The following is a 25,970-nucleotide window of genomic DNA, read 5'->3' as shown; positions in this document are numbered from 1 at the left end:
CAGGGAAGTAAAGGTCGTAACTCGCGGCTCCTGAAAAGTGGGTATAAGGGGAAAGATCAGCAGAGTCACCGAAGAGTGTCTAGCAAGAGTCTTGAATATATTGTATGTATGTATATAATTTTTTAAAATTTTTATTATAAACCCCTCTAAATGTATTAAAGTGGTGAAAATCTTCAGATATCAGCTTTTTCTGGTCCAGTCCCTCAAACATCTGGTTGCCTGGTTCAGGCTAAGGGGTCACCCACGGGCTTTACACCTCCTACAGTTTGGAGGCTATGGAGGGAGGGGGGCTCCTTACTTTAGCCATTTGAAAAACAAGTAACATCCAGATGCATCTTTTATGTCTTTGGAAGACAAACGTGCGAGTGAACCGGTAATGCTCACGAGGCGGCAGAGGAGGTGGCAGCCAATGTAGACGTCAGCTGGAGAGGCGGTGTAGACCTCAGAGGCTGCAGGCCGGCAGTGGATTCAGAATCTGGCAGCGCAGGGTGGATTGTGTCTCCACAGCAGCCTCTCACCTCCTCTGATTATAGGCTGCGTCTCCGGCTTCCTCTATAATTCCCTTGATATACGAGGTGCATGGAGTGACGGCTTCTGGCACCTCTCAGCTGCCCACAAATATAGACATTATCCTTCTTAAAGGGGCCGCGGATCTTGGGATTTTGCCAGCAGTTCTAGATTCTTGAATGGCAAAATGTTACCACTCTTTCTAAACTAATATATATACATATACATACACACCCACGCCCAAAATTTTGGGGAAAGCTGAGTAACCCATGTGAAGGGATTGCTAATGGTCATCAACCAGCTTTTCTAGAACACTGGTGGTCTTCATGCTGGGACCCCTAGAGATCATTTTCATCCAATCCTATGGAAAGGTGATAAATAATTCGGGGAATACCCTTTTAAAATATTCACTTAGGATGTTTTATTTCAAGTTTGCCAAGAAAGAAGTTCGTAAAGCCGGCGAGTGCAGGAGTGTGAAATTGTGAGGTATGACTGCGTTTTCCCCCCCTCCCTGTTTTTTGTGACCCGATGCCGATCTCCCGGTTCCAGCTTCTCACTGGCAGGTCATCAAGAGAGTCAGCAGTAGGAATGCGGTGAATGTGAGCGGGGAGCACAGATCATGTTCTCCTGTAAAAGGATCAGGCTGCCTCTCAGGCCACGGTTTAAGTGAGAGGCTTAGTACTTCGGGCGCCATGCGCACCGGTTATAGCGCAGTCCTCAGCCCATCATAAAGTCAGCAGCTATTAACCCCCCCAGTATGATATGAGGGTGCAGAAACTATGTCACCATGTATCTGCTTGTACTTTACCTTCATTGGGTTCTCGTCATAGGTTGGCGTTCCCAAGTCCATTTCTGCCTCGTGGTCCATACCTCCTCCTTCATCTCCAGGGCTGTCCCAGGATGGCGGATCCCACTGCGTCTGTCTGCAGAAACACAAGAGATGGGGATGAAATACGCGGTCATATCCTTCCTCCACATCGGGTCTATCAGTCTTCTGCCTCTACGGCCTGCATGCCGCACATGACCCGTCTGCCCCACACCTGCTTACTGATTAGTGACGGTAACGATCCCTGGTGCCACGCATCACAGGAGGCAGCGGTGTCCTTCACTCACCTGCTTATTACATGGTAATAATAGATTTTCCCCTCGGGGTCACGGGCAGTCTTCCAGTTTGGTGGAAGGACGATTGTTTTAGGCTTAGGCGGAGAAGGAGGGGGGAGGTCCATGATATTGTTGGCGGCCAGTCCCATCTCAGGCTGTAAAAAAAGAACCAAAAAGCCAAGAGTCAGTCAGCAGCAAGATATGACAAGAACAGTCATGGCGGGAAGTACTGCAGTACCCAAACTTATGGTGAGCCCATACCTGCTGCAATGCTGCTGGCTGCCCGGGCGGAACAATGGCTGCTACAGGAGGGGCCTGCTGAACGACAACTCCTGGGGGGTGCGGTGCGTAGATCTGTTGCCCCGACATGTACTGCAGTCCGGGCTGTGTGTAGCTCTGCTAACAAAAAATGAAAAGGAAGTAAAAGCAGTTTTCCCATCACCAAAACTCCTACCTATAAGATTCAAGGATCGCCCATTGGAATTGAACAGCGGTTGCCTATAACTGCTGTCACCCCATTCGCTGTCTATAGACTGCAGAGTACGGTTGCTTATTTCTGGTAGTCTTATAAAGTTACAGCAGTCCATTGCGGTCATCGCTTGGGGTCCCACTCTCATACTGCTTTGCTGATGTGTCAGTCTACACTGCATTTCTCATATTCTCTTCCTCAACCAGGAGGCGCAGGATGAATGACGTAGGTTTTGTGGGAGCGCAAGAAGGGAAAAAAAATAGGAATATAACAGATGATCGTTACAGGTTCACGGATCAGTAACAATGCTGCATCTGTAGAGGGTCTTAGGAATTATAAGACCACCCGCAAGTCACCCGAATATTCCACAATTCATCGCTCGCACGTTTGGCACTGAAAACATTTTTATGAGATTCTGTTCAACTGTAATTTAATAAAAAAAGCTGAAGTAAATGAGTCAATAGAAGGAGGCGCGTTACACTGTAACAAAACCACAAGCAGACAGGCCTTGGATTAATTAAGGTTCATGGCGAGAACACTGCAGCGCCGCGCAAACCCAACCGTACTGAAGTCTCTCATAATGGAGACATTAAGGGCCTAATAGGCTGGACACTATTGTAACAAACTCTCAGCTGTGAGAAGTATCAGGCCTGCGCCATTCACTGACAGCAAGTAAAGATTTTGGAGATGAAATGAAAACAGTCTTGAGGGGGTGGGAGGCTTTTAGAAAGTTGTAGCATTTTTCAGCACTGAATAGGTAAAAAGGTTTCCCATATATCAAGTTCATATAAAAAGCCCCATAATGCTATTAACCACTACATAAAACCATGCTGCACTGCTGCCTCCCAAAAATATCAGTTTTTATCTTTTTTTTCCCCTTCCCCTACATCATGGTACCATTGCTAATCTGTGGTATTGTGGGCCGGATACTAGGCAGGGTCACAAGATCTATTTCTGCCTGTAGTTCAGAAAACCCCTTGCAGGTAGTCATATTTCCCCGGATTCACATCACCAGCTTGTCTCCTTCCCTACTCATAGTGGTAACTATGGCCCTCAGTAACCTCCAGAAGTAGGCCTCCTTCCCCCACAGGTAGCTATTAATATAGTCCTAGTAAGTTTCCCATTCAGTCTGCTTCCCCCTCTGGCAGCCAGAAATATAAATCGCCAATTCCCACTCAGTTTTCTTCCTCGTATGGCAGCTGTAAATAGAGTCCACAGCTGGGGAAGAAACTGTGTGGACCTAAATGTGGACTATATTTACAACTGCCAGAGGGGGAAGGAAACAGACTCAAGAACTTCTTGCGACTATATTAAAGGCTGACAGTAAGATGCCCAGTCAGTCTCCTTCCCCTCTTTGACAGCCATAAATCTAGTCCCCAACAGGGGTCGCAATAATGCTTACTATGCTTTAAAAGAACAGCCTCACCCATATTTCTACGTATGAGACACAGCAGGGGGCATAACTACCGCCATTGTAGTCCTAGCAGCTGCTTCGAGGCTTGCGCTGCCAGGTTCTCCTGAGAATGCAGTAGCCAAGTGGGGGAAGGTCATGAAAAAGCTAAAATACCATATGAGACATTTTGGGTGGGCACTGAAAATCTAGTCTTGCCCATTACAAATATATTTTTTCTTATCCTACTGTAATAGGCTACCGCGCTACTGAGGGTGTCCAGAACCTAGTGCAGATATTCTGAGTATAGACGGAATAGGAGATGGTTGATTAATACTACCACCGCCAGCCATCAACCTCAGGACTGGACAGGGCAATCTGCAACCACACAGCTGCTCCACCTCTGGAGGGGAGCGACAAGCCTACGTCCGAATACCAGCATGATTGTGTCCAGTACAGAGGCTAACCCTAACTGCCTTCCTATGGGAGAGGTTACAGAGGCTGCATGGTGGCTGTGACAACAGAAGAACTTCCCACTTACACTGGAGGGGCTGTCAGGCAAATGAAATATCAAGGATAAGGCTTTCAGGGAATTGCAATCATAGTATATAGGATCTAGCTGTAACGCAGATATTTGTCCTGTGGAAGGTAGTACTATAGACCACGTCAGATACAGCATATCACAGTAATATAGTGTAATGTGACTGCCTGATGCTATACAGAACCTAGCAGTAATACAGATACCCATTGTATGAAGGCAGTATGTGACTGGGGGATACCTGCAAGCACTACGGAATCAGAAGAGTCTAGCAGTCACGCATAGTCCTCCTATGGAGGGGGAACCTGGCGATCACCGCATCATCATGTCGGAGACAGTCCTGTAGCAATACCCTTCTTTCTCCTACGAAGGAGGCAATGAGGCTGCTTGATGCTTCACTACTTATAGTTTTGTTTGACTCTGTATCGGACATGATTAAGTACCCTTGTAGAAAGGGATAACGAGGCAGCCCGAGACTTGTGGTCACAGAGTTTATTACAAATAGATTTATTCCTCCTATGGACTTACACTTCTATGCACTGCAGAATCATGTCTAATGCCAAGTCTAGCAGTAATGCATCTACTTCTTTAGAAAGCATGAAGATTTGGAAGCCTGATAGCTGAATTTACCATCATGAGCAACACCACGTCCAGCTGTCATGGAATGACTCTCTGTGGGGGCTACTGTGAGAGCAGTTAACTGGAGAAGGACCTGGGGTTGGGAGGGGTGGATCAGGAACTCACCAACTGTATGTGTGCCTCAAGGAGGAAGTCCCAGCCCATCCAAGGGCGCCAACAGGAAGTCAGTCCCAGCCCATCCAAGGGCGCCAACAGGAAGTCAGTCCCAGCCCATCCAAGGGCGCCAACAGGACGTCAGTCCCAGCCCATCCAAGGGCGCCAACAGGACGTCAGTCCCACCCCATCCAAGGGCGCCAACAGGACGTCAGTCCCACCCCATCCAAGGGCGCCAACAGGAAGTCAGTCCCACCCCATCCAAGGGCGCCAACAGGAAGTCAGTCCCACCCCATCCAAGGGCGCCAACAGGAAGTCAGTCCCACCCCATCCAAGGGCGCCAACAGGAAGTCAGTCCCACCCCATCCAAGGGCGCCAACAGGAAGTCAGTCCCACCCCATCCAAGGGCGCCAACAGGAAGTCAGTCCCACCCCATCCAAGGGCGCCCACAGGAAGTCCCACCCCATCCAAGGGCGCCAACAGGAAGTCCCACCCCATCCAAGGGCGCCAACAGGAAGTCCCACCCCATCCAAGGGCGCCAACAGGAAGTCCCACCCCATCCAAGGGCGCCAACAGGAAGTCCCACCCCTCCGGCTTCAGCTCGTTGGAGAAGTGCCGCTAGCTCTGAAAGGAGCTTTAAAAGGAGGAAGGCAGCAGGAGAGAAGTCTTGTCCCCAGCACAGGTGTGGGAAAGAAGGGAAGCCATGGTAGGGAGGTGCCCTAAAGAATTGGAAGAAGAATGGGGAGGATGGGAAATAAGTCACCAGATAGCTGCCCGGGACATAGGGAAACACTAAAAGACCCCAGAAAGGAGGAAAGGATGTGCCCTAGTTGGAGGATGGGACAGTGGGAAAAGTCCATAGTTACTATCCAGGCCAAGCTTCTTATTTCAGAAAGTATTCCAGGCTAGGTAAGAGATCAGAAGTGCTCCCTCTTTGACTCACTTCTCCTTGGTGAGGGTGTGTGTAATCCAGGCTGGAGCTCACCATATTAGGGGGGGACCCTGTAGCTGGCTGGCCACAGAAGAGTAAGGGCTTGTCTGTGCCCGTTTTTATTATGGAGGTAGGGCAGGCAACAGAGGTTAGAGCCACTCTGTTCTCCCTTTTCATGTAGGGGAACAGGGTGATCTGAGGTCAGCCATGTATTCACAACATAAAAAAGGGGGGAAAAAAAGAAAACGAAAAACTATAAGAGAAGACCACCCACAGAGAAGGAGGTATGCCTCTTATGGAGACCAAGCTACAATGGATTTAGCTCAGTATCTGCAGGAGGGGCATAGCTGGTGGGAGGAGCTAACACTTTTGTGCTTACATGTCTGCCCCTAGTGGCAGCAGCTATGCCCAAGGTCTTGCTGTGTCCCTCAATAACATAAATCTAAAAATTTATTCTGCATACTTTTCTGAATAATTCCACTTATTATCTGCAGTAAAACATTCACAGATGACATGAGTGGCACCTACCTGCACCATTGGTTGTGCCGTCTGTGTGTAGGCAGCTGGCACTCCATAAACAGCTTGGCAAGCCTGTCCTGGATAGTAGATTGCAGGTGGGGCAGGGGCAGCTGGGTACTGAGGTTGAGCTTGATGCTGCGGCACTGCAACTGTTTGCTGGTTGGGATCCCAGACACTGTAGGTCTGAGCCGGAACAGAGTTCGGAGCTGGAACTGGCATTACAGTCACATTCGGATCTGGAGGAACCATCGGCTCTGGCTGGGCTACATACTGCTGTGTGGGGACATCAATAGGGGCTGGCACATGTTGGACCACTTGAACCGGCTGAGGGGTGAGCATTGTCGCATTTACCACCATGCCCTGGGAAGGGTCATAGTTGTTAGGAGAGTTCACCGACTCAAGAGGGGGTGGAGTAGGCAAGAGGACTTTACCGGCATTAGGGTTTGTGGGGTCAACAAAGGACTGGATGGGGTATCCTTGCGGGTAAGTCATGAAGGGTGGGGGGAGCTGGGTACCATAGGGCATGGAGTCGTAGGGAAGGGGGGAGGCAATCCCGATATTCTGCATCTGTTGCTGCTTTTGTGCCTCTCTCTGCGCTACTTCCTGCTCAAACAGCTTCCTGCGCTCCTCCGTGGACAGCTTGTTCCTGTCTTGCAACCGACCCTTCTTCTTCGAGGTGGCTGGAGTATCATACCTGCCAAGACACAAGAAGGCTTCACTATAAACTCATTCTGCTACATGTTGTTTTATATCCTAGTTACATCCAAAGCTGCGCTCAGAAATGTGCTGGCTGCATCTTAGGGTCAGCTCACCTGTCTTCACCCCTCTTTGCGCTGCGTTCATAGAAGGATGGAGGAGACGGAGATTTCTTGCGCTTCTTCTGGCTCTGCCGTTCAGAGTCCCTCTCCCTACCAGGATTCTTGGTGGTCGGGGTCTGGTAACCTCCACCAGAGGGATCTCTCCAGCGGTCACCTGTGGAGCAGGACGTCAGAAGTGAGCCGCCATGATAGTCACAGAAATTTGGAGATCAGTAATGCGAATGGTTACAGTGAGACTTATCAGTAAGGTGAAGGGGAAAGACAAATACCTACACACTATGGCAGCGCACACACGCGATTGTGAGAAAGCACATTCTATATATTTATGTATATTTTATTAATGTGGACATCTGCTACATTAGTACATGACTGCGCTCTGTTGGTTACAGCTTTTCCCTCATCCATGTAACGAGTTTTAAGCCCCGGGCAGCTTCTAGGCCGGATTCACATGGGCGGGCACGATGGTTGAGGAACTCGGCCCAATATCACGCTTGTCAATGTGCGTTTTTCACGTGGATGCGAGAAGTTTTTTTTTTTTAATTCAAAAATTCCCTGAATCCCTTCTGTGAAATCGCGATTCTCAGGTGCGCTTTATGCGCGTCAAAGAATTGCAAGTGTTTCCTATTGATTTCTATGGTAAACGTTACATTGCACTCGCATGCACATCACACGGCATGCAAAGTCTTTAAAAGGCCCCATTAAAAACATTGGGTGAGGCGTTTGGAGACAATGCCAAAAAAAAGAACATGCTGCAATGTTTTTTCCTTGCAGCGATGCCGCGAGGGTAAGAAAACAGAAAATCCTGTGAATAGGTCCATTCTAAAGAAGAGAGTTCATATTTGTGCAAGTTGTGTGCGTCTCGCAACGCACAAGATTCTCGCCTGTCTGAATGTAGCCATAGACATATACCGCTCCACTGGTCACTTACAGCCTAACCTGCCCCCCTGTAACAGTTTAGCGTTCTTCCTTCTGGTGGCAGTTGGAATACTTATTCCCAGGATGCATTGCCTGTATGATTCTCTACCATCCCTGCTGAATCTCCACCCCGAGAACCAGAACCTTTAAGAAGTACTTCCCTAAGTAGTACTGGGAAAGACCCAACTAAAGAAAACAAGAACTCTTGGTTGTGGTGATGCCGGTGATGAAGATGGCGGCGGTATAGGTAAAGATATCCTTAAGGATTTGACACAATCAACGCTGCATCAAATGTGCTGCAAGTCTGCATTAAATTATGCAACTTATTTGAACAGAAATTGGCATCGAGTTTTCCATAAACAGATTAGCCCCATTAAATGAGGCTAATTGTGTGCCGATCTGCCTCAGCCAATATGCAAATTCATGTTTTCATTAAAAATCCGTGCATTTCCACTGAAATTTGCATCAGATCCTATCCGCTGCAGATTTTGTGTGAATATATGCCAAGGATGAATGTGACAAAGTTATGGGTGCTGCTGCTCATGATGGTAAAAGGTAGCCATGACAGGGGTGCTGCTGCTCATGATGGTAAAAGGTAGCCATGACAGGGGTGCTGCTGCTCAGGATGGTAAAAGGTAGCCATGACAGGGGTGCTGCTGCTCAGGATGGTAAAAGGTAGCCATGACAGGGGTGCTGCTGCTCATGATGGTAAAAGGTAGCCATGACAGGGGTGCTGCTGCTCATGATGGTAAAAGGTAGCCATGACAGGGGTGCTGCTGCTCATGATGGTAAAAGGTAGCCATGACAGGGGTGCTGCTACTCATGATGGTGAAGGTAGCCATGACATGGGTGCTGCTGCTCATGATGGTAAAAGGTAGCCATGACAGGGGTACTGCTGCTCATGATGGTAAAGGTAGCCATGACAGGGGTGCTGATTGAAGTTGCATGAATACAAATTACTTACTGTTCTCTTTCTCCACTTGGGTCTTCTTTGGGATCCGATAAACTTCCTACATACAGAGAGCAGGAGAGAGCAGTCAGATTACAGTGCGCTGTGTATATGTACAATATATAATCCTTTAGATTACGGCACATTGTAACAATATATACAGGATTCATCACCCGAAGAGTGCCAACTACGCTCGCCACAGGGGTCAAGCTAGGACCAGCTACACGGAGGGCAGCATGCAACTTATTTTGTTGCTATCAGCCAGGATGTTCAGTTCTCCCAGACTCCTGAATGGCCTCATGTGCTAAAACCAAAAAATAATCCCTTCTACCTCCTGCTGGAGACTCTGATGCAGGGCTGTCCTAGCGCCTCTGACCCCTTGTTGTGGGAGAGTTCACAGCAGTCGGACCCCCAAAGCACATCCTAGCGACACCAATATTAGTGATGGACGCCACCTGGATTACTACAAAGGTCCCAAGAGAAGAGTACCCCTGACTGCAACATACTAGTTGGTGTCACTCTGGGCAAAACATAAAAAGGAGTTCACAATAGCACTTTCAGCGGACCCAATGCTACAAAAAAAAAAAAAAAAATGGAAACTTACAAAATAGAAGGCTTTCCATTCATTTTGCATTTCACTTCTTTCCACTTTTTTTGGCAGATCTATCAAATGGATACTTCAAAAAAATGGAAGATTCGTATTTAAACTAAAGGTCTTTCTTAAAGGGGGTTATCCAGAGACTTCGAATTCTGTAAACCATTGCGCTGGCAACAGTAGTCTCTCTGGTCCCCGCTGGTCTTCACTACTGGGAGCCATAGCTGATGGATGAAAGGGCCATGTGACTGCTGCAGCCAATCACTAGCTCCCTTCAGTTGGTAAAAAGCTGCGGTGCTCATGTAACCAAATGTTGAGTGGTTATTACTCCCCTCCTGGAAGTGAAGTTCAGCAGGTACTGGAGAGCCGGCTGTGGCGGGGAAGAACGGGCATGTTCTTTTTTTTCTACTGCAGTCAATGGTTTCCAGAAAACTAAAGCCTGGTTTAGACAACGATTATCGCTAAAACAAACAATCTTTTGAGCGATAATCGTTGTGTGCCTTTACAGCGCAAGGTGATTGGTCAAATGTTGAGTGATCACTTTGCGCTACAAGCGGGGTATGCAGAAGACAGGCGGGGCTGCTTGTCTTCTGCATCCAGCTGTTCTCTGCTCGGAGCGCCCACCGGGTATACAGCCGAGCGCTCCGAGCGCGGTATGCAGAACACAGCTGGACCGCTGTGTTCTTCATACCCCACTTGTCTTCAGGTAGTGGGATACAGCTGAAACAATAGTATCAGTTGTCTCCCGCTGTGAATTCCTGATAACTGATTGCTGTTCTTTCAGAACGAAAACGGCACGATCTCAGTGCAGTTAGACAACGATTATCGCTCAAAAGATGGCTTTGAGCGAAAATAGTGTCTAAATTAACCTTAGGTCCCCGGATAACACCTTTGGTTTTCTACCCATCGATATGCATGGAAACGTAAACAATTTTCTTTCCATTCTGTTGCCGGCCATGCAGAAAGGACCAACAATCAGCTGACGGATGAGCAAACACTTGTTTGTTGGCTGATCTACTTGTGGACCTGAGCAGAAGAATGCTTGATGGCTGTATGCTGATGAACGACTAGGTTACTGATTGGTCGTCCCCACAGAGGCAACGAGTGCCGACAGACATCCCCACTATTGGTCAGCATAGGCAGACCGCACGGACCATTACTCCCCATCACCCAGGCTCCCGACTCTTATTTACCCCAAATGATACGAATGCTGCATCTAATGAAGCTAAACCGTTGCTAACAGTGCAGAGTATATAATATCCGTGCCGCAGCGTTATAAGAGGAGCGGCTGATATCACACATGATGTAAATGTCTCTGGAGGTTATATCAGTGTTGGAGCGTTATAAGAGGAGTGGCTGTTATCACATGTATGATGTAAAGGTCTCTGGCGGTTGTTTGTACTGCATATACATGACAAAGAGGTGATCATGGCGCTCCTACCATCACTCATGATCAGCTGATGAGCCCAGATTATTGGCATCAATGTTTTAAAGTCTTGCACAACCTTTGTTATAATGAATCGACCCAATCAGGTTCTGTGGTTCAGCAGAAAACCCCTACGGCTCGTATCACCTGCCGTCCTCAGAACCACTGGCAGAGAAAGGGAGGCTCTACAGTGGAGAGTTTTACACGGACCCCCGATGAGACCGGTATCTCAGCCCCTGCCTGCAAGACTCATCAGGTGAGCACTGTACACAGGTAGAACACATCCTGCATGCTGCGAAGCACCCTCAGGGTGGAATTAGAGCGGTTCCACTCCAGGGAAAGACTCCAAGATTGCAGCTCTCTGCACTAGTGGATTTGCCAGCTTCTACAAGCACGGACTACTGCGATGCGCGACATGTTAGACGGCATACACCGAACGATCACTGCAGTAGGAACAGCTGGCGTCTGGCATCGTGATGGGTAACGTGGTACCATGTGATGGCCGCGTCCAGGTCTGCTCTCAGACAATGTGCTGACCTCTTCTCTGTGCAGAAAGCAACATCTAGCAATCGTGAGTAAAATGTTGTGAGTGACTTTGATCGCGGGCAGATTGTTGGTGCCCGTTGGTGTGGTGCCAGCATCTTTGAAACAGTCACACTTGTTGGCTGTTCCCAAACCACGATATTAAGAGTGTACCAAGACTGGTTGATTAATGTACAAACATGCGACAGAAGATTACACAGCGGCAGGGCATGTGTGGTTGATCCTAGAGGCGAGCGTTGGGTGGCATGTGTAATATCTCAGCAACAACGTGCCACAGTGGACCAACTGACCCAGCAGTACAACAGTGGGGCAGTTAGTTAAATTTCCACAATGACCATGCGGTGTACCTTGCATTGTATGGGATTTAACAGCTGAAGAGCGACAAAGGTGTCCCTGATGACCCCGCATCATCACCAACAATGCCTCACATGGGCAGGAAAGACACAATGGACCTTGGACACATGGTAGAAGGTCTTCTGAAAGGAGTTGTCCTGTTTCCTGCTGAACCATACAGATGGCCGGGTCTTCATCTGGTCTAAATAACTTGAAGCCGTATACCACAGGTGCACTTTTGGGGCTCAACAGACTTTTTGGTGGTGAGATGGTCTGGGGAGAGTTCTCTTGGCATGGCCTAGGACTGTTGGTCGATATACCACAATCATTGAATGGTGAATGCGACAGAGACCTATTAGATGACCATCTGTACCGCGATTTTCAGGAGGTCTTCCTCGACCTTAGTGTCATCCTTCAGCATAAGTCTCCGTGTCACTGAGCTCGGATCACTAGGGAGCGGTTGGAGGAACATGACAATGAATTCTCCATACTGCTTTTGCCCCAAACCCACCGGACCGTAACTCCATTGGACATATTTTAGATATGCTGGTAAGGGCTGTGAGATCTACTCCCACTTATCCACAAAATGTGCACCAAGTACCAGATCTGCAGCGGTCATGGGTCGCGTTGAGTAGAGAAGATATTCACCATCTTGGGGAATCTGTTCCGACGTCTGAAAGCGATGATGGTCCAAAGAGGTGGACCAACTCTGTATGGAGTAGGTTCTCCTAATCCAGTAATCGTTCAGAGTGTAACAGCCGCTGGCCAAGTGTGGATGCCAAGGTTTATGCAGGAGGGGGGAAAAAAAAAAATCCATTCCAGCCCAGCTTTGTGGCCACAGTAGCCACCACATTGACAATTCTTAGTACAGGCTATAAGGCAGAACTTGAAGCTGGAAGTTTCATGCTCCTCGCCGTCAGGCAACGGTGTGTAATTGAGGGGATACGTTTTCGGCACACTAGGAAGTCAGGCTTCAAACTCAGTTCTGCCGAAAATGTACCCCGTGCTGTAGAGTCAGTGGGTGAAGCTGGCGCAGCAGGTGTACCACAGAACCAAGGTCTGGACATGGCTGGGTTCTCTGGCGACGTGCTGCCGCTTCCTCCGCTGCAGGGTGTATGCAAGGTGTAGAAACAGTAGATAACGTGGCACCTAAATCTGCTATTCACCTATTATATTCGAAGGCTTCTCAATCAGTCTTCTGGATTCTCGCAATCTCCTTGCCCTTCTCCAGCTCTGGCGAGAGGGCACGGGCCCAGCTGGTGGGGGAGGGTAACAAGTTCCTTTCTGCCCTAAGAAGCCAGATGGAAAGGTGTTCAGAAGACACAAGGCTCGGTATGACATAATGAGCACAGCTTATAATGGATCAGACTACGGCGCCCCCTACCGGATGCATGAAGATTAGTGTAATGCTTTACCGATGGTCTTATGCTGCACTTAAGACGTAACGATCATCGTTCAAACGAATGAAAGTGAACGATAATGGTTCGGTGTAAGCGCGAGCCAGCGACAAAGGAGAATCGCGCACTTTTCATTCGGTCAGTCTCAGATTAATCATCGTGGGCTCGTTCCCTTTTTGTTGTATTTAAACGCTCCCGGCTTCACATAGGAATGTGATAGCTAAACGAGAAGTGAGCGATTCTCAACCACGATCTGCCGGTCTAAACAGGCGAACGAGTTAGCGGTGACGTCACTTGCCTTTTTTCAAATGAGAATCGGCTCGCCTAAAAGGGACGTTCGTTTTCGCTAGTAAAAGGGGGTCACGAGGAGGGGCGGAACTCCCCTTTATTAGCCAAGTATCCGTAAGGGTAAATCCGTGAGAACAGACTAGATGCCCCGGACATTAGAGAGCCGCATACAACCACCGACAATTCAGGAATCTTCCTCAGACACCACAATAGACAACGCAGACAAAGCCATTTCATTCACAGCGATTTTTTTTGAAAATGTTTTTTTTGAAAAATGTTTTTTCATGGCATTTTTTAACAGCTTTTGAAGTCCATAATGAACTATAAACACTATATGCAAGCCGTTTTTCTTTTTGGCACACTCCCCTGTGTTGTGTGTGTGTGTGTGTGTGTGTGTGTGTGTGTGTGGGGGGGGGGGGGGGTTGTGTAATTCCCATAAACCTTTCCATAGGACATGAAAAAGGTCAGGAAAAAAAATGCACCTACAGATGTAACATTAAAATAGCACCAAAACGCTGAAAAAGGAGATTTTCCAGTCTTTCATATTTGATGCTGAATGAAGTCTTTAACTTTCTGTTTTCAACTTTTCTATTTCCGGTCAGCGATTATGAACAGGGTCCAAGGGTCTCTCCCCCCTCCCCAAGTAGCAGTGTGAAGCGGTGTTCCCACATGGCGTTGTAATCACGGTTTTACCTCGTTTCCAGGGCATTCCTACTGCATCTTCAGACCGGAACTCAAAGCATCCCACAGATCGATGATGCGAAGTTCGGGTCAGAACACCCGCGGTCGGGCGGGCCATTTGTCTGTATTACGGCTCATAAATGTGCCTGTGATGAGATGGTCTGCAACTGACCGTAAGGTGCTTTTAGACGAAACGCCTGGACGATGAATGGGCATAGTTCGCTCTTTTTATGCGGGCATAAAGCCATCTTTGGCTCGTCGCTTATTGTTCCATTTAAGCAGCGCTCATTCAGTCTTTAACATCACTTATACAGCAAATGTGAAAGAGTTAACGATTTCTCATTTATACAGGCAGATACATTGTTGGCTTGTTCAAACGGCGTGCCCAAGAGCGAATGAGTTAGCGGTGACGCTACACGCTCCTTCAAACGAGAATCAGCTTGTCTAAGAGGACCCTTAAGGGCCATTTATAGGGGATGATAAACGCTCAAAAGGTGTTCAAACTAACAAAAATCAGCGATAATCGTTCCGTGTACATACAAAAAAAATAGTTTACTATTTGTTCACTTTTCATTGCTGCATCGCAGGCTTCTTGCTCCGTGTAAACGCTTCCCGCTTCACATGATCATCAAGGCCATGTATTCCTCAGAACACGCCCGACAATCAGGCTATTCGAAGGAACCAACGATCAGCCGATGAACGAGCGTTTATGTGGTCCTAAAAATGGTCGGCAGTACACCCCCCCCCCCCCCGAGTGAACACGGAGCCGTACAGTCACCCTAGGGCGACACGATTGCATTAGCGAACGTTCATCTCTATAATTAGCTTCTTGGCAGGTGTAAAAAGAAAATGTAACAGGTGCTTAATCGGCATGTGTCTTGCTTGGCACTCATTACAATGGGCCATGTAAGAGGAGTATTACACACATTTAATAACACTGGACAATATCCTTTTATCATAAGAGTCGCCTAGTAAATATATCACAGGTTGTCCCTCTCCAGAGACCGCCAGTGATCAGCAAGTATTCAGATCTCCTGCAGTGCCCCCACAGGAGAAATGAAGTATTACACAGCAGCCTGGACAACCTCTGTAAGTACAAATTCCTATGAATGTGTGTTTTCTAAACCCAACAATGCCTTTAAAGCAGCTCAACAATGGATGAAGTGGCTCATGGGAGACAAAGCTGGACCTGGCGAAGCCATGATTGCCATCTGTATAACATTGTAGGATGACCCCCTCCCTCACAGAATCCGTGTTATTCCGAACACTTTCTGATACGAGGGAGAAATTATACATTTCCCGACAAAGGAAGAAAGAAGCAAGATGGAGAGCTGCGGAAAAAAACGCAAATGAAGACACGTGGAAGCGCAATGATTCCGGTCAACAGATGTTCTCGCCATAAAGCTTTGATTGTCCCAAAAATAAAACTCATGTATTTGCCGCCATTTTCCCCTCCACCCCCTCACTAATGTCCATCTGCAGGACAATTGATACCACAGTACAAAAACACACAAAGCAAGGTCTCCCCATCCTCTGGGGGTCCGGACACAAGCTGAGCCAACCCGTAAACTAAAGCGGATAGGAGACCGGTGGTAGAAAATGGGGAAGGGGTGCAAGAGAGATGACCAGAACCAGTGTGATCCAGCGATCATGGATAACAACATGGGCAAAGTCACAGCTTCAAGCATCGGGTGAGTCTTCGAGCTTTGCATTTCTATGAGGGTTAACTGCTCCCCCTACTGGTTGGAACATCACGAAGAGTATGTTCTCAGTCTTAAATGCAAGAAATTGCTCAGGAGGATGATGTGGCGGCTCATCACCATTCCTGGACTTCTCACCTCCAACAGTCTGCGAATACTACATTTCTCACCCTAAAATGAACGGAGTCTTACGGCGGTCTATTCTCTCTAATATCAGCCCCGCCCCCGTGATCACTACTTTAGATCACATATATGTAGTTCGAAAAACCTGCAGAGACCTTTACATCACGTGTGACTGATATGAGCCACTCCTCCTATAACACTCCAGTAGCGATATAACATTCAGAGATATTTACTCAATACGAGTCATTGATATATTGAAATATTCTCGTCAGCATTAAACTTGTGTTCATCAGGCATGGAATTAAGTTTACGTATAAGATGGAGCATGTCTGTAAATACATTTCGTATCTTGATGCTGAACAAGCAGGGGATGCAGGAACCATGCCGCTACACTGAGATCAAATCAGAAGGAAAACCTAACACTGGAAGCCTGAAAACTGCAGGAAGAGTAGAGCGTGAAGGTGGTCAGCGATGAGGGGTCTACTGGTAATGTTCCCAGCACTGTACTGACCCTATGAAGGGTCACAGCACAGCTCCAATTTTCAGCATTTTAACTTAAAGGGGTTGTCTCGTTACCGGACAACTTTGCAGCTCCAGCTGCAAGGGTCTTTACATAGCAAAAAAGCAGTACTTACCCGTCCTCTGCTGTAGGGATCCTGAAAAGTGGCCCTACTGTCCTCCTGGTGATTATTGTGGAAGAGGACATCACAAGAGGTCACCTGACCGCTGCAGCGTCACTATTCTGAACTCTTGGCATCGTGGTGCCCAGGATATGAGTGCTGCAAGCCTAACGATTGGCTGAAGTGGTCAGGTGACTTCCTGTGGCGTCATCTTCACAACAATCACTGGAAGTACAGCAGGGCAACGGCGCTAGATCGCCACCGCAGACTACGGACAAGTACTGCTCTTTTTATTATTTTAAGACACTTGAAGCGGTAGCTGCAGAGTAGTCCAGCAACCAGACAACTCCTTTAAGTAACCTGAGGAATTATTTCCTTCTGTAGCGGAATCCGGCCCTGCCCACGGCCGGTGACCCTGTGTACCTGGCTGGAAGTGCCGGCCGGAGCGCATGCACAGTCTAGTTTTATTTCAAACTCCTGCTTTACCGCGGAATCTGCAGCCTGCCCACAATGTCAATTGCGGTCGGGCTGCGGATCAGATGTCCTCTATTGACTTCAATGTAAGTCATCCGTACGGAATCCACACTAAAATGGAACATGCTGAGATATGTTTTCCGCATGCAGAATCTGGAAAGTGAATCCGCATGTGTAAATTGAAGTGCGCATGCCCATGCTTCCCTATGGGTGACTTAAACTGCGGATCTTCAGCACAGATTCCCAAAATTAAATCCGCCTGCAGACATGAGGCCTTAAGCTACATCATGTTTTATACATTTGTCACATCCAGCGCTGTATTCCGAACTCTGTACAGTTTCACAGACCCGTCCCAAACACTTCAGCAAAGATGCCGCAAAGCACTGCTAATACATGATGTGCTGCATTGCATCAGGAGAGATGTCATCTTTCTCACCCGGATCACCCTATTCTACAATGCCTGGATTAAAGGGGTTCATATGTCCTCTTATGGTACATGGACATCACTCAGGACCCCCCTCAATGAGCCATAATAGAGACTCACACTATGAGGGCAGCTCCTATGCTGTAGAATCTAATTGTGCTCATATTACATGGACGATCAAACCTCTGAATGGCCGCCGTGTGATCTTACATTCCTGCAGCGGCCGCAGCTTCCAGGGCTAAAATCAGCTGTTCTTTGGGAGTAGCGTTTGAATTGAGACAACCCCTTTAAGTATATCTTCCGCAATACATATCATGAAGACACGAAGCTATTAGCAGCAGCAGAGAGGCAGAAGGTCCTGCAGCTATACAGCTGTAAGTAAAGCCCCATTTACACACAAAGAGGATCGCTCAAAATTCGTTCAAAAGATAGGGAGAATGACAGTTTGAGCGATCATTTTGCATAAGCTGCTAATGGGCACTAATGCCCATTAGCAGCTTATTAGCTTTGTTTGCATGTAAATGAGACTCCTTGAGCTGTATGCAGAGAACAGCAGGTGGTCTGTTATCTTCATACAGCCCCTTTATTCTGCCAAGGGACTGTAGCTGAACACAATGTTATCAGCGCTCCACAGCATGCGCTTCCTGCTATCAGCTTAACTAAAAATCACCATTTGGACGAAAGGCAAACGATAGTAGCATGTACACGCAACAATTATCGCTCAAAAGACATAGTTTGAGTGAATTTCGAGCGATGATCGTTGTGTGTAAATGGGGATTTAAACCAGTATAAGTGCAATACAGCTCTGAGTGACATGGTGTAAAGTGAAGTATCACATAATATTCATAGATCTAATATATATATAACATGAAGCAGATACACGATTAGCAAGTGGCAGGGAGTCTCTTTCTTACCTTCAGATCTTTCCATGCATCCAGGAGCTTGTTGGCCACTTCGCTCATATCCAGCATCTTGTCCGTCTGTTCCTGGCTCCTTTCGCTCTCCACATCAGATACCCCTTCCTCTTCGTCCTGAGATGGAGTCTCTTCTGCCTTTGTGGTACTCGTCTCCTTGGTCTCCGTCTCGGACACCTCTGTTCCAGTTGCAGGTTCTTTGCCAGCTTCAGGTGATGGGTCGTCCTCAGTTTTGATGGATGGGGGTAGTGGCTCCTGTGCAGGTGGTGGCGGCGGGGGCGGAACGTCTTCTGTTTTTAAATCATCTTTAGACTGCTGGCCTTCCTTCTGCTCATCAATGGCCAGTGTGTCTGGCTTCCCTGTTGTTTCCTTTACCTCCACTTCGCTGGCAGCATCAGACGCTGCACTATCCATGCTGTTCTCGCTGATTATTTTCAGTCTTCGTAGTACCAACTTTTTGGGAGTCTCACCCTCCATCTCCACACTCAGCTTGGCTGCAGGGTCAGGTGTGTTGGCAGGAGTATTGAGTGGGGTGTGGGCGCGGGATGTGTTCTCACTGGAGTAGCCGTCACCCTCGCTCAACTGCGGTATGGCGGTCTTCGTTTGGGCCCATCGCTGGATAATGGGAAGAATCTTGCTCTCCTCCAACATGTTTTTATTGGGGATTGGAAGCAATTCCAGTGTCTTTATGATCTAATTGAAATAGAAGACAAGAAAGATATAACTTGTGATATCTATACACAAGTTACTATTCACACTGGACTGAGCTTGCGGTGTAGGATCGGCATGTACAGCTACATAAGTTTAAGGAGTTAAAATTAATTAAGCTTTTCGATGCAGAGGTGTTAAAGACCAGTATCCCCCCACATCATTGAAATCAAAGTGTCATAACCATCTATAAGACTCTCTGCAAAGCAGTGATCAGAACTACTGACCTCTAATTGCAGTTTGATGCTGTTACTCGTGTTCCCCCGGTTGTCCCCAAGTTCGGCCATCCAGATCCACAGGAGCGACAGTCCATGACACTCCAGGAATGATTTGAGACAGGACTGAGACTGCGTATTCTATGGAAAGACAAGCGGCAGAGAGCTGGTGAATGTGCTGCAGACATCGCTGTATGGAGGCATGAATCACATACTAATACTATGTAGCAAAGTATGATCAGGCCATTAGAAATATGGCGCTCCTCAAACCTACTTTTCTAGACAGTTTTTTTTCTTTAGAGTGGCGTAAAAATGGTCTAAAGCAGATATTCTGCATGACATGTACATGTTGGTGGCTTAACGTGAGCCACGGTTGTGGCACATTTTGCCTAGTAAATTCTCCCCCACTGCATTCAGACATGAACCCCATCGATCACGCTATTGTACAACCCCTTGTACCCCCAAATACTAAAAGCCAGGCAGCGCACGTAGCCCAAAAGAAGCTTCCGCCAGAGTCCATTTAAAAACATATCGCAGCCACCATTTTTAAATCTGCAGAATCAAGAAAAACTGCAAGCAAATAAACTCTTGCTAGGACGTATTCTATGCTACAACTTCACCAAAACCTTGGCAAAATGTAAAATAATTAAAAATATAAAAAAAAAAAAACAGCACACAAGAAAGAAAGAAAACACACAAAAATTGCTACAAAAGGAACATGGTGCAAAAATAGCAGAAATCCACAACGTGAAGAACACCGGCTCCATAGCAGCACATTTTCATAGCAGCTGAGCCACTTCTGGTCTCTTACCCTGATGAGTTTGAGGCAGGTGAGTTTCTGCTCCAGTGTCTCGATGCGAACCATCAGCCGTGATAAGAAGAGCACCTGGTTTTTGTCCGACAAACCTTCTCCATTTTCAAGCAGAGCCTCCAGCTCTCCATCCACCTGAATTACAGCAGCGGGGAAAGGGAGAAGCAATAAGGTTTATTATTAAGCAGTAGCATTTCGATAATCTGGTACGCTCAGGATGCTGAGGTGCTGGATCATCAGACGTGTCTAACTACTAGAAATTTGGATCCATACACCTCCATGCATGGCTGGGAGAAGTTATTATAGGTCTTGGAGAATGCTTTACTCCGCTATGAGGCGGCCTACAAAGTTTGAGAAATTACGTAGGAGGGCAGAAGAACTCATGCAGAGGGGTTACAGATGCTTCTGTATGGACCTTCCACATAGCAGGTCCCTGCATTGGATGTTTTTTTTAATTTTATTAAGAGAATCACTAACCTGAACATGTTTGGGAACCAGCTGCTGACAGTGTGTGACTATCAAGTAATTTCCCACTAACCTGCTATGGGACTAGTTGTACTGCATCCCAGATGAACCCTTTTAGTGGAACGCCCGGAAAATCTCCTAAAAAATCAGTATTGAAATGTGCTGAACGCTACCTAAACTTGCCACTGAAGGGGTTAAAAGGCCACCTGAACCGCTGGAATAAAAGAATTTCACTATATACGGAGGTCTGCATCTCCGTTCAGCAAGGAAGACACTCACAGAATCCTTCTTGCGGGACCTTTCTTTTTTCATCTTGCCCCCGGCTGCTCGAACGCTGACGCGGTTCTCACCGCCAAGGTAACCTCTACAGTTTGCAGATCCACAAAAGCATTTCTGAGCTTCTTTGCTGTAATGTATCAGAGAGAACAGAAAATTATTGATCTTTGCTTGGAGGAGCTCTTCCTTTGCCACAGTACATAGTACACACATACAAAGATATATATTATATATCTCTATCAGCTAAAACACACGTTATCATGCACGCACATTGCATTCGCAGTGCGTATCAGATTTCCTGATGTATACATCTGACAGATACCATTGTATAGGCATACAGTGACTTCCGTCACCTACTAAAAAACACCCAGATACTGCGTAGTATACATTTTTTACTGGATAATTCTGCATAGAATATCGCAATCATCTACGCCATTTTTTTTTTGCAGGAGGTGGGCTATGAACAAGGCCTCTCACATGAGATAAGAACTGGTCACTTGTAACAAATATTGATCAACAAAACATGACAATCCGTACTCATTTACTGCTGTTCACACACTGCAGATGATCGGCTTTATGAGGAGGGATGATTGCCAAGCTATTTGCCCCCATACATCTCTCTTGGGTCAGCTGCACCTCTTTCACACGAAGAGATCTGCAGCTGACCAGCAAGTGGTTTTATGCCCACACAAACGAGCAGATCGGCCAATTAACAACCATCTACCTGATCCTATTAGCCCCATTAAAGTTATGGACTCACAGGAGAGGGGTGGCCTAGACCAGAGGTGTAATTTTTATATTCACCTGCTTCCACCTTCACTCACCTGCATAGCCGCTGCATTAAGCGGACTCCTCCTATTCATCGTATGTGCATGCACACACTGTCCTAAATGCCAGGAAAGTATGGAGTGGCGTTTGTAGGTGGATAGCGAAGGAATAAAAATGAGGCAAGTATAAAAATCACAGTCGCTGATCCAGCGGCCATTCTTTTATGAGAGCATAAGTTTAGTTTATTGGGTCATAGGAAGGGACAGGTTCCCTTTAAGCCTATTGTGGTTGTAAGACAATGTGCATCATCCTGTCCTGGGAGAGCAAAATCATCAACAGCAGCAGCACCACATATGTTAAGCAATAGGAATTTGTCTCCCCCCACCCCCTCATTTTCAAAAGTACAATTTAGCATAAAGTTTATTTTCCACTTTTATATACAAGAATTGTCAGCCTCCTGAATATTCCCTACCCGTATCGCTGAAACTGGTAGTCAAACGTTAGTTCGGCGCCAGCTGGAACCAGTCTAGTAGTAAAAAAGCCCACTCTGAGCTGTCCGTTGACAGTCCACTGCGAAAAACATAAAGCAGAGCAGCATTAAAAGGGATTGATCTAGCATAACAACTTAGGTCTTATCCACAGAATATAGGATAACTTGCTGATCGTGGGGTCTGACCACAGGACCCCCACTGATCCTGAGAATGCAGCCTTGGCATGCCCCGAAGTGCAGACAGTGTAGGACACGCATATGGACCTCTGGAAATAGCCAAGCCATTGAACTCTGCTTACTCTAATGGTCCCACTGAAGTGAATGTACAAAGATGCGTATGCATTTCATCCATCGCCCGTACTTTGGGAAGAGTCGGGACCACATTCTTGGGATCAATGGGGGTCCCAGCAGTTAGACCCCACTGATTAGAAAGTTATCCCCATCCTGTGGAAACCCCTTAAAGGCAGGGACTCCACTAAGTGTCATACATTGCAATGCATGAGATTTTCTGACATATACATAGCCTGGTCCTTACTCACCTTTTGGGTCTCACAGTTGGGGTCACAGCTGTGGTTCATGAAGCGTGAGCAATTACCTTTCTGTGTTGCATCTATAATCTGAGACAAAACAAGATTGTTAATAATGTGGTGGAAGGAGAGAAGCCCCCCATCTCTAGGGCAGATCACTGGATCCCTGGTATATATGTTATGACAACTGTCCCTTTACAAGAAGATGGGATATACTAAAAGCAAGATGCAGTGTTTACAGCCGCCCACACTGTGAATTAAGCTCTTGCCATTCTTGCTCATTGCCCCCACAGTCATCTCCTGTCACCTCATCGTTTTTCAGCGCCATGAAATAATAGTGAATGTTCTTGTTGCGGGCGTACTCCTTGACGCGGCCCTTGAACTCCTTGTGGTCGAGAACTTCTCCACAGTACTCCAAGACAAAGGTATTCCTATGGTAAGGGGGAAAAAAAAAAAATCTGAATTTCGAGAATTAAAATACCAATGACTAATCCTTAGGATATGTCGAGGATATCAGATTGGTGGGGGTCCGACTCCAAGCACCACAATCATTTCTTTAAACGGTTCACGGCCCTCGGGTGAGCACTGCAGCCTCTTCTTTCGGGCCTGTGACATCACGTTAAATGGTCACATGACCTTTCTGCAACTCACTCATTCAAGTGAATGGGATTGAGTAGCAATATAGCATATACCTCAGCTACGCAATCTGATGTGCTGGGCCTGGTATACAATGGAGAGGCTGCAGTGCTTGGCTGAGCATCGTGGCCCCTTCAAATAGTTGATCGGTGGTGGTATCACGAGTTGGACCCTCACTGATCTGATATTGTTAAGCCGTCCCAAGGAAAGATCAACAATATAAGAGTAGTGGTAAAACGGTTTTAAAGAGAAGAGATTCTAAAATATAAAGAAAACCAGTCTTCTAGTGCTGAGGTTTATTTTGTGTCTTCAGCTGCCTTGATTTTGCCATCACTAGCAACCAGCCTGTCTCAGATGACAAGTCTTCAGGGCATAGAAGCCGGAGCGTGCCCGCACAATACCCCTATATCAATTGACACCTTGGTAACTAACCCACTCAGATTGATCTTCGTAAACTTACGGTTTGAGATCTCTGCCGGCTCGGAGACCCCAGCCCTTCTTTTCAGTCAAGATGGCTTCTACGTCAGCGTGTTGCTTCTTCTGGAAACGCCGGTTTGAGCAGTAGTCTCCATTTGGGCACCGTGATGAGCTGGCGAAAGAACAAGTTAGAGTCAAAAGGAAAGCAAGAGATACTAAACCCACTACTAGGAGGGCTGAAGTATCAAATAAACTGAATATTTACTGTAGTTACACATAAAAAAGGAATCCCATTAAATTTGGGATTTTCCAGTCTAAGTATTGATTACAAATTCATTCAGGCCCCTTAAGGCGAATCTCCAACTTATAAGTAAATGTCATTCTTAGGCTGAAAACTAATTTTCTAACATAATTATGCTTATAGGAGTTGGAGCTTTGTATTTTTCTGATACAGTGCACCAAATTCCTTGCATAGACAGTTACATTATAATATTCTGTCTGCCTGCAACCACCACTAGAGGGAGCTCATGAGCTTAATGCAGACTGCTCATAAATTAAAGGGAACCTGTTGCCAGTTTTCCATCAAAACTGCTAAGCCGGTCATATAAGCTTAATGTAAGGATGGCCTATGTACTTGTTTTTCAAAAGTACTCCTGCATACCTGTGAGAAACTTGTCAAAGAGTGCAAGGGCCATGTGCAAATTAGTTACTCTACTTGTAGAAAGGATATGTCAGGAAGCAGGAATATTTACCATTCAATCATGAGTAGGCGGTTGAGACAGTCTTCCCCGCAGGCCACCTCTCCCTGAGCTCTCTCCTCCTTAGACAGCAGTGGGCACTCGCACTGCATACGCTTTATGTCCCGGTGACTTTTATTCTTCTTTCTGCACAACAGAAAAGAGAAAGCATTTTACTTTTGTAAAAAAAAGCCAGTGAGGTAATCTGCAGAACAGAAGTGTCTATTAGGAGGGGACAGAGCGATGTTCTGCTGATCTCTAGAGAGGTCAGTGGTGTAATAGTTGCAGAATACATCACTATGTACCTGTCAGAAGGGACAGAGCAATGTTCTGCAGATCTATATAGATGTTGGTAACAATCATCATCTGCACAATATATTAGTATATCCGTCAGCAAGATAATATTTCGTGGATCTCTAGAGAGGTCATTGCAGAATATTACATCATGTACGGAAGCCCATTAAAGGGGTTGCCCCACATCTAGCTATTGTTGACTAATTCTCCAGATAGGTCATCTCCCACACATGGGCGGGTTGGACCCCGCATGTGGGATTCCCGCAGTGGAGTTCGATCCAGTGCCCGGCCGGTGACCCCAGCTATCTGTCCATCAGCTTCAGCACACGCTGCAGATGTACCAGCTGGCACTCCGTTGCGCACGCGCAGTAGCCACCGGCGCTGGGGGGGGGGAGGGGGCGGGGTATCCCACGATACTTCCACAGTGCTCACTGCGTAAGAGCCGTGGGACAGACTGCTTCCATTGACTTTAATGGAAGCTGGGCGTGCGCAAACTGCACAAGCGAAAAATCACAATTGATTTCCGCTCGTGGAGATGAAATGGCGTTTTGCCATTGAATACTATAGGCTGTATTTGCTGCGGAGTCTGGAGGCGGACGCCTGCCGTGGACTCCACAATTCAAATACGCCCGTGTGCAGGAGGCCAGTAGCAGATTAGTAAGGGGTCAACTGCTCGAGACCCCAAGCGATCAGCGGTTCTCCCAGGCTATTGACTTTGCAACTGTGCAATTTTGGTACAGTTCTGTACATTGTGTAGCGGCCTGGGTTGATACTGCAGGCCAAGTCCTATTAAAGTGAATGGGAATCAGCCTGCAATACTAATCTGGGCCATTGTGCAACATACGGTGCAGCCCGCTTCCTGCGGCAAAACAGCTCTGTGCATAAAGACAACAGTTCTGGAAAGAGCGGACCCTACTGATCCGCTATTCACAACTTATCCGGAGGATAGCTAATTAATAGATCAAAGTGGGACAATCCTAAAAAAAAACCTGAATATGTAATACATAAAACAAACCATTTAGGTTATGTTATCCACCAAAAGAAAGGTATAGTTTCTCCACAGTACAGGAGATAACTAGCTAACAGTCAAGGGTCTGACTGCTCGGAGCTCAGCCGATCATGAGAATGGTAGATCCTGAAGATCCCCAAGTAAATGGAGCTCTTGTCACGCATGTGCATAATGACACCATTCATTCCAAAGTGACTGCCGGAGGCGGCAGAGTACAAGCACTCAGCTAT

General features: G+C 46.9%; 1 protein-coding gene across 5 annotated transcripts in view; it reads right to left on the bottom strand.

The window, feature by feature from the left end:
• The window catches only part of SETD2 (SET domain containing 2, histone lysine methyltransferase), a 61,262-nt gene that overhangs the window by 5,199 nt on the left and 30,093 nt on the right, over nt 1–25,970 (bottom strand). For 3 of the 5 annotated variants that reach the window (XM_066585433.1, XM_066585435.1, XM_066585436.1), the window contains 15 exons: nt 24,453–24,584; nt 23,744–23,872; nt 22,955–23,078; nt 22,660–22,737; nt 22,103–22,200; nt 20,866–20,992; nt 20,122–20,256; nt 19,323–19,451; nt 18,388–19,080; nt 8,885–8,930; nt 7,000–7,159; nt 6,197–6,881; nt 1,870–2,007; nt 1,621–1,763; nt 1,316–1,430 (listed from right to left, as the gene is read on the bottom strand). In XM_066585433.1, coding sequence (XP_066441530.1) covers nt 1,316–1,430; nt 1,621–1,763; nt 1,870–2,007; nt 6,197–6,881; nt 7,000–7,159; nt 8,885–8,930; nt 18,388–19,080; nt 19,323–19,451; nt 20,122–20,256; nt 20,866–20,992; nt 22,103–22,200; nt 22,660–22,737; nt 22,955–23,078; nt 23,744–23,872; nt 24,453–24,584 — 2,932 coding nt within the window. Of the gene's footprint in view, nt 1–1,315; nt 1,431–1,620; nt 1,764–1,869; nt 2,008–6,196; nt 6,882–6,999; nt 7,160–8,884; nt 8,931–12,932; nt 13,056–18,387; nt 19,081–19,322; nt 19,452–20,121; nt 20,257–20,865; nt 20,993–22,102; nt 22,201–22,659; nt 22,738–22,954; nt 23,079–23,743; nt 23,873–24,452; nt 24,585–25,970 lie in introns of those variants that run through there. The other 2 variants (XM_066585434.1, XR_010787416.1) reach the window with 2 other exon arrangements.

Source organism: Eleutherodactylus coqui, chromosome 12 (genome assembly GCF_035609145.1).
Source record: "Eleutherodactylus coqui strain aEleCoq1 chromosome 12, aEleCoq1.hap1, whole genome shotgun sequence".
NCBI lineage: Eukaryota > Metazoa > Chordata > Amphibia > Anura > Eleutherodactylidae > Eleutherodactylus > Eleutherodactylus coqui.
The sequence above is the reverse complement of the archived record's forward strand: the minus strand, read 5'-3'. Positions and strand labels throughout refer to the sequence as shown.